At 38.9% G+C, this 9,411-nt stretch overlaps 1 protein-coding gene across 1 annotated transcript in view; it reads right to left on the bottom strand.

The window, feature by feature from the left end:
• LOC107668630 (armadillo repeat protein deleted in velo-cardio-facial syndrome-like) overlaps positions 1-9,411 on the bottom strand; it is a 23,878-nt gene that overhangs the window by 11,738 nt on the left and 2,729 nt on the right. Inside the window, exons 2-6 of the mRNA XM_016460577.1 lie at positions 6,214-7,069; positions 4,361-4,544; positions 2,384-2,501; positions 1,198-1,366; positions 99-116 (exon numbers count right to left, since the gene is read on the bottom strand). Of these exons, the coding sequence (XP_016316063.1) occupies positions 99-116; positions 1,198-1,366; positions 2,384-2,501; positions 4,361-4,544; positions 6,214-7,069 (1,345 nt within the window). The remainder of the gene's footprint in view (positions 1-98; positions 117-1,197; positions 1,367-2,383; positions 2,502-4,360; positions 4,545-6,213; positions 7,070-9,411) is intronic.

Raw genomic sequence — 9,411 nt, 5'->3', positions numbered from 1 at the left:
GTGTGTGTGTGTGTGTGTGTGCGTGTGTGTGTGTGTGTGTGTGTGTGTGTGTGGGACGGCAGTGGGCGGTGTGTGGGAAGCTGAATAAAAACACTTACACTGATGGAACCATTCTTCTGCAGAGAAACCAGCGGCACGGCCATGAAACACAAGACACACACAGCGTTCGTCAAACACACACGCATGAAAAACTCCAGCCATCACGATGAGAACTAGGACTTTCAAAGCAGGACTGCAGGCTGTGTTTCATTTACTGTGAGGATTTAATGTGCACTTCTAGAAACACATACAACAAAGTGGTGTTACCAGGCTTATTATAGTTAACTAAAACCATGAAACAATTTTTGTTAATTGAAATAAAATACATTTGATAAAATAAATTTGTATCATTTTTTTAAATTTGAAATAGAAATCTTTTATAACATTATAAATGTCTTTACTGTCACTTTTGATCAATTTAATGTGTCCTTGAAGAATTTAAAATACAATAAGTTTCTTCATATTTTATTTTATTTCAGCTAGTTGCTAAGGCAACATTTCTCATTTTCATTTAGTTTAACTTGAAGTACTAAAACTGGAATAACTAATTCAAAATATTAATTAATAAAAAATATAATAGCATTGATATATGATACTAAATAAATATGATACAAAAATAACCTGCGTGTTATATAAATGCTGTTCAAGCTAGATATTGTCCATGTGAGTGGGGTCATTTTTAAAATGAAATTAGAAATTAATACTTTTATTCATTAAGGATGCATTAAATTGATCAAAAGTGTCAGTAAAGACATTTATAATGTTACAAACGATTTCTATTTCAAATAAATGCTGTTCTTTTGAACTTTCTATTCATCTGTGAATCCTGAAAAATAAAATGCATCACAGTTTCCACAAAAATATTGTTCAGCACAACTGTTTTCAACATTGATATAATCAGAAATGTTTGTTGAGCAGCAAATCAGCATATTAGAATGATTTCTGAAGATCATGTGACATTGAAGACTGCTGAAAATCCAGCTTTGATCACAGAAATAAATTACATTTGAACACATATTCACATAGAAAACATCTGTTTAACATTCTAATAATATTTCACAATTTTGATCAGATAAATGCAGCCTCGGTGAGCAGAAGAGACTTCTGAATTATTTCTGGAATTATGTATTTGTGATAATGGTTCAGTAAGTGTCTGACCTTTGGTTGTTCGTCCTCCAAAGCAGTCTGGCTCGTCCTTCTTCTTATGCTGTCCTCCTGATTTCGCGCTGTGATTGGCTGCTTGGATGTGGAATTTCTCGGCTCCAGGAACCTCCTTATGCACGTGATACGACAGATTACGCAAGATACAGACGCAGTTCTCCACCGACTGCAAAAACACACGAGAGACACAGAGGAGAAACAAAACCAAAGCACACTGCGGGAGAGATACTGCATCATGCAACAAAAACAAATATGTTCATATATAAGCATATATTACATGCATTATTATTATTATTATTAAAGTAAATTAAAATGCATGACATAGCAAGGTTTGATCCACTTTACTTGTTAATCCTTGCATTGCTGTATTTAATTTACAATTCAGTATATGTATGTATATTGTTTTCTAACAGGTTACTACATGCATGTTTATACTTATGTGCATTTTTTGTTTTTTATAGAACAAGAAATTGATTGTTGTAGTGACAAATAAACAGGTTACTCCCAGATATAAGACACCTGTCGACTACATCTATCAACTAAGTCTCTTTCTTTCATATTTAATATTATTATTATCATTAAATTAAAACATTTTTTCATTTAAATGTAATAATAATAATAATAATAAAAGTAAACTGAATTAATAATAATAATAACAATAACAACACTTATATACATTACTTAAATCATTATTGTTATTATTCAAATTAAATAAAAATAACCTAGATCATACTAATACTACTAAAAATAGTATAGAATATTATAATTAATTGTTATTGTCGTTAATTATTATTATTATTTTATTTGAATAAAATGTATTATTTAATAATATTAAATTAAAATTAAACTGAATTATTATTATTATGATTAATAATAATTATATATATACAATATATAAATATTATTAATAATACTAAAATATATATTTTTTTTATTAAACAAAATTAATTTCTAATTATTAATTGTTATTATTTAGTTTAGTTTCATTTTAATGTAATAATAATGAGTTCACTGATTTGATATTTAAACATAATTTTGTTTCATTGTTTCTGGTTCAAGAGGGAAATCAGGCTTTATTTTAAGCAAATTTTATTTATTTTTTCCCTTGTTTTTGGTGTGAAATGTGAGGTGATCAGCTGATGTGCAGGTGTGCTGTGGCCTGGATTTCTATTTAAATTCTTACTTTGTTATTTATGTCCCTCTTGGCGACAGCAGAATAGAGCGCGTGCAGCAGAGCGTCCACCAGCCCGTCACACTCACGCAGTCTCTGTCGAGCTTCAGCTCCGTCTGAACTCACGTTCCTGCAAACACACGAGCGCAACATAATCCTGACGCAGTCTGACGGATCACAATCAATGCAAACTGCTGCGTATCCCCATATTTCACACACTTTTGCACTGAATTTTGTTGATAAACATGAACATCTATTGACGAACCATTGCAGCGTGAAAAAAGGATCACTTTTTTCATCTGAAAGTGAACGTTTACATGAGTAAAATAAATTTATTTCATTTAAAAACTTTTCAGAGTGGTGTTTGTGTTGTATTAGAATTAAATATCTAGGTGTCATAAATTTGGACTTTTTTGAGCAATCACGAGTTTAAGTAAATTCCATTCTTTCCAATGGGGTTAATACTGGTAATTCTTAGAATATATGTTCTTAGAAATTTCATACCATGATATATTTAAATAAAAATTTTCGTCAATATTGAAAAAAAAAATTGACATATTTTGCGTAAATTGCTTTTTTTGTGTGTGTGTGTGGTTCATGTGTAATTAGAAATTTCAAAGAATTTCAAAAATGTTTAATAATGAAAAAAGGGGTAAATGCAATAAATTATTTTTTAAATGTTTTCACATTCACTCATTAATGAGAAGTTGCTGATCAGATACAATATGGTTTTAGTTGAAAAAGTTATGACTAGAGGTCGAACGATTGATTGGTTTTGCCGATTAATCGGCACCGATAGTAAGCCTGGAACTATCAGCAAAAATCCATGCCGATAGTTTTTCCGGGTTGCGTCCTTTGCTGGAGCGGCTGAAGATCTGCTGCCATGTTTAATGTTTAATGTCAGGATTGCTACCATCTATTTGCATTAGTTTATCCACCTGCTCACACACTTTAATGCATTTGTTATCCAGTGAAGCTGCAAATTTAATGCTGTGACGTGAGAAAGCAAACTGATAAATTCATTCAGTGTCAGAAATCCTGCCGCATCACAGAGCGCCATTCACACAGTTTTCATTAGATTACATTATATTTGTCCCAAATCATTGTTAATGTACATTATGACTTCACCATAGGCTGTAAAATTGTGGATTCTGCATTTTTCAGCGAAACGTTTGTCTTTCTGTGGCTCTAATAAAGTCTAATAGATCATGCTTTCTCTTTCCATTTGCTCTGTTTTTTCAAACACCGAACTTCAAACTCATCTGTGCCACTTTATTAATTTCTGAAGTGAACTTTTGCCCGTTTGGTGATTAAATAAACTGTTTTAGACCGCCGCTTGAACTGAACGGTGTGTGATACCTGCGAGTTATCATATCATGTTATTTTGATTAGATAATCATCAAGTCTTCTAAAATTTAAGCAAATAAAATGTGAGAGTATACATACAATATATGTAATTTCTTAAATATAATGCTTAAATATCATGCTATCATCTTTAAGCATGACTGTTTGGATTTATATGAAATCGAAACACTTTACACCAAGATTCCATTTGTAACATTAACTAAGGTTAATGAAGCTGTATAAGTATTGTTCGTTAGAGTGTTTAATTTTTTTAAATATATTTTTTAATTTTACTGTACAGTTGCATTTGTTAACTAACATTAATGATCAATGTATAATTAATATTTCATATGAATATTTTTATTGCCTATGAAAAGTATGGCTCAGTACTTTGTGTGTGTAATAAAGTTCAGCACTATTTTAGATTTCATATACAGTATCCATTTTACAAACTATCGGTTGATTAATCGGTTATGGTCCAACCTAGTTATCGGTATCGGTAAAATCCACTATCGGTCGACCTCTGGTTATGACTGTTTTATAAAATAAAATGATTCTTCTGGTCCAAACGGACCCAGAATGAGAACATAGTCACAGATTTTGAATGCATTACGCGGGGTCATTTGAGGCGCAGAGAAAGCGAACCTCAAGCATCCTGAAGTGTTCTTGAAGACCGTGTTCCACTCTGGGTCTCCGGGTCGGGCCGGGTCGTTCGGGTCTCCTCTCAAACCCGAGTGAGGAATAATGATCTCATCGGTCAGCGTCTGCAGGCCGTGGTTGATGACAATCATCTTCAGAGGCTCATGTGAGGAGATATTCCACAGCGTTCCTGAGAAACACATGAGGAAAAATAAGGAGAGTCTGTTTACGATCTCCACAACAAAGAACAATTCTGTTCCCAGGCCAGTTTTGGGCAGGTTTGATAGTTGTGATAGTTGTCACTTCACTTCACTTCACTTCACTTCACTTCAGTGCTCGTGACCAGTTAAGTTTGTTAATGGAAGTGTTTCTGTAGCTCAAACAGAAGAGAAGGAAAGAAGTCTCTTCTGCTCACCAAGGCTGCATTTATTTGATCAAAAATAGAGAAATATTATTATAATTTAAAACAGATGTTTTCTATGTGAATATCTATTAAAATGTAATTTATTTCTGTGATTAAAGCTTAATTTTCAGCATCATTACTCCAGTCTTCAGTGTCACACGATCTTCAGAAATCATTCTAATATGCTGATTTGCTGCTCAAGAAACATTTCTGATTATTATCAATGTTGAAAACAGTTGTGCTGCACAATATTTCTGTGGAAACTGTGATTCACTTTATTTTTCAGGATTCACAGATGAATAGAAAGTTCAAAAGAACAGCATTTATTTGAAATAGAATCTTTTGTAACAATATAAATGTCTTTACTGTCACTTTTGATTAATTTTATGTGTCCTTGATGAATAAAAGTATTCATTTCTTTCATCGTTCCAATGAAATTGTTCATTGGAATCAGTGTTATTTTAATATAATTGAGATACTATTATAGTTTTTATTATTTAGAATTTTATTTTTGTATTTTCTGTTTTCATTTTAGTTAAAGTTTTAGTAACTTTGTTTTTTTGTCATTTTTTGGTTTTTAAATGTCTATATAGTTTTTATACATTTTTTTTCAGTTTAAGTTAAACTAAACGAAAATGTCAAGTAGTCAAGTAGCTGAAATAAAATAAGTTTAAGTTTTTAAAATTTTGCTTTATTTCAGTTAACATTTATTTTATTTCAAGTAACAAAAATGTTTTTGGTTTTAGTTTCACTTTTAGTTATCTATAATAACCCCGATTGGAATCTGAACCAGAATCGTTAAATTTCTCATAACTCTGATCCCAAATTTCTAAATAAAACACACTGATTAATTTACAAGAAGCTGCACAAACCTCACATTTATTTGAGATAGAAATCTTAACATTATAAATGTCTTGATCAATTTAATGCATCCTTGATGAATAAAAGTATTAATTTCTTTCAAGTTTTGAGCAGTAGTGCAGTTGAAAGCATGAATGCAGAGATGGCCACCAGGACAAGACCACAGGAACCAGTTGAGTCCTCTGCACAATCTGACTTTGCTGCAGCCTGGAGTTGAACTGCTGGTTTCGTCTGGTCAGAGGAGAACTGGCCCCCCGACTGAGCCTGGTTTCTCCCAAGGTTTTTTTCTCCATTCTGTCACCGATGGAGTTTTGGTTCCTTGCTGCTGTCGCCTCTGGCTTGCTTAGTTGGGGACACTTAATTTCCAGCGATATCGTCGACTTGATTGCACAGATTCTAATTAAACTGAACTGAGCTGGACGATGACATCACTGAATTTAATAATGAACTGCCTTTAACTGAACTGAGTGTTTACTATTTACTATTTACTCCTTTTGCATTATTGACACACTATTTTCCTAAGTAATGCTGTACAGTTGCTTTGACACAATCTGTATTGTTAAAAGCGCTACATAAATAAATAAAGGAGATGAACCTGTGATGAGCTCTCGGACTTCCACGTCGTCGGATCTCCTCAGGAGTCTCAGCAGCGCAGGAATGCCGTCTGAGTTCTTGATGGCCACCTTGTTGAAGTTGTCTCGGCCAAAGGAGATGTTCCTCAGCGCACCACAGGCCTTGCGATGGACCTCGGCTTTGGGATGATCCAGGAGCCCCACCAGGACGGGGATTCCTCTGAGCTGCCGGATGTCCTGCTTGACCGTGTCGTTCTCGTAGCAGAGGTGCTGCAGATACGCGGCGGCGTTGGACTTCACCGGGTCCATGGGGTGGCTCAACATGGAGATGACCTCCCGCAGGTTCGGGTCCCGCCAGCGCGGATCCTTGCGGATGGTGTCGAGGCTCACCATGCTGGCGCGTTTCTGCGGGATGAGCGTCTGCATGCGGTACAGGTCCTGGAAATACGCATGCAGCGGCAGCGGCCCCAGGTGCTCGTCTGCCGTGAGGTCCAGCGTCGGCCTCATGTGATGCACGGCGGAGCGCAGGTCTGTGCCCTCTTGATCCGGTTTGGAAGCACCGCCGCGGACGAAACCGTCCCGGTGGAGCGGCAGCGTGTAGCAGTTCTCGGGTAAGTAGGTCTGGGAGGGAAAGGACGGGTGGAAGGGTAATCCGTGCATGAGTGTGACGCCGTGAGCATTCAGAGTGCCGTACAGAGCCGGCTGATCCTTGGGAATCTCGTTCAGGGGGTCAGAGGTCACACCTGACTCGGGGTGAGGATGTCGAACCGCATGCGCATCCTCCTTGTCGCTGGAGGAATCGGGAGGCGGCGTTCGATCTGGACACTGAACATCCGGACATCGTGTCTGCGATTCGTCCAACCCTTCAGATGAAGCTTCCTAGAGAGAGAAATAAAAATATACATTGATTTGAGGAAAATCATTCGTGTCTGGATGATTTAACACTTCACTGCAGAAAATCATTTTCTTCATATTTTTTCTCTTATTTTCCTATAGAACTGAGTGTTATAGTATAGTTGAGATACTATTATAGTTTTTCATTAATAGTTTGAATTAGTTTTTATTTTTATATTCATAATTTTTGTAAATTTTGTTGTGTTTTTGTCATTTTATTACTTTTTTGTCTATATAGTTTTAATTCATTTGTATTTCAGATTTAGTTTTAGTAATTTTAGCGTATCAAGTTAAACTAAATAAAAATGAGAAATGTTGCCTTGGCAACTAGCTGAAATAAAAGAAGTTTAAGTTTTTTTATATTTCACTTGATCAGTGTTATTTTTGTCACAATCTGCCTACTGTGTAGGAGCGAGGAGACACGGAGACGTGGGAGAATCTATGAAGAGTCTTTAATGAGCAAAAACAGGGTAACACACACGTAGAACATGGAGTTGACGTATAACACCGAATGCAGGACACAGGAAAACACAGGGCTTAAGAAACAGGAACTCAGCGAGGTAATTACTAAGACACACCTGAAGGCATGGAACATCGGGAACGCAGGAGACATAGAATGACGTAAGACACTGGACAATGGAACCAAGGAACAGAACACTCTTTAAATACATGACAAAACGAGGCACTCAACGAGAAACACCTGAATCAAATGAACATAATCAGAACACGGAAGAAACTGGGTTACGGGGAGCACAACACAAGACAGGAACACAGGGGCAGTCCAAGGGCGTGACATTACCTCCACCTCCCAGAAGGCACATCCACGCGCCTCATAACATCCAACGGGGAGGGGAGGTGGGCGCTCTGGAGGCCTCTAGGGACAGGCTTAACATGGGACGGAAGGCTTCCAGGCAGACTAGGGAGCCATGGCGGAGCAGGTAGCTTGGGGAGCCATGGCGGTGTGGCCTCCATTGCCTTGGCCTTGGCACTTGGCCCGGCCTCTACGGCCGGAGCCCTATAGCCACCCCCCCCAAAAATTCCTTGGGGGGAAATTTTGGGTTCTGAGGCCATCCGTGGGCCAGGCGTAGGAACAACGGCCCTCCCTGGGCTTGACTCGGGAACTGCAGCCCTCTCTGGGCGGTACGTGGGAACAGGGGCCCTCTCTGGGTTGGACTTGGGAACAGAGTCTCTTTCTGGGCTGGACGTGGGAACCACAGCCCTCTCTGGGCGGTACGTAGGAACAGGGGCCCTCTCTGGGCTGGATTTGGGAACAGAGTCTCTTTCTGGGCTGGACATGGGAACCACAGTCCTCTGTGGGCTTAACTTGGGAACAGGAGCCTTCTCGGGGCTTAACTAGGGGCTGGAGCCGACACTTGAGCGGACTCAGGGGCTGGAGCCAACACTGGAGCGGACTCAGGGGCTTGAACTAAAAGTCTTTTCCTCCTCAGATTCCTCCTTTGGTTTGAGGTGAGGGAGACAGCTGCTGTCAGCTGAGGGCTTGGGAGTGAATTGGCCTGCGGGCTTGACAATGGAACGGCCGGCGGGCTTGACTTCGGAGCGGCCAGCGGGCTTGAGAGTTCAGTGGCCGGCGGGCTTGACAAAGGAGCGGCCGGCTGACTTGACAACAGAACGGCCGGCGGGCTTGACGCAGAGCTGGTTCTGGATCGGGGAACGCTCTCCAGACACCGGAGGATACCTTCCCTCCAGCTCAGTCCAGTGGTGTCTGGGAGGTCCACGGGACGATGGTAATTGGCACAACGAATTAAGCGTGGCATCATCCAACGCCATCATCACAGCGAGCCAGCAGAATTCCCCGGCGAATTCTACAAATGGGAGATCCTTGCGGGCTAGGGCGGCGAATCTCGCGGCGGTTTCCATTTGAACCGAGGGAAAAAAAGACTTTCAAAAACGGAAACAAAACTGGGGAGAAGGGGCGCCGCTTACTGTTTTACGGTTCGGTGTTCTGTCACGATCTGCCTACCGTGTTGGAGCAAGGAGACGCGCAGACGTGGGAGAATCTACGAAGAGACTTTAATGAACAAAAACAGGGTAACACACATGTAGAACGTGGAGTTGACGTATAACACCGAACGTAGGACACAGGAAAACACAAGGCTTAAGAAACAGGAACTCAATGAGGTCATTACTAAGACACACCTGAACCAAATGGACACAATCAAACACGGGAGAAACTGGGTCACAGGGAGAACACGGGGAGCACAACACAAGACAGGAACACAGGGGCAGTCCAAGGGTGTGACAATTTTAGTATTACTGCGATACTATTATAGATTTTGTTAATATTTCAAATTAGATTTTATTTATAT

The sequence above is a fragment of the Sinocyclocheilus anshuiensis genome, unplaced genomic scaffold (assembly GCF_001515605.1).
Source record: "Sinocyclocheilus anshuiensis isolate Anshui unplaced genomic scaffold, SAMN03320099.WGS_v1.1 scaffold116, whole genome shotgun sequence".
NCBI classification, from domain to species: Eukaryota; Metazoa; Chordata; class Actinopteri; order Cypriniformes; family Cyprinidae; genus Sinocyclocheilus; species Sinocyclocheilus anshuiensis.
Note: the sequence above shows the minus strand (reverse complement) of the source record. Positions and strands in the feature narration are given on the sequence as shown.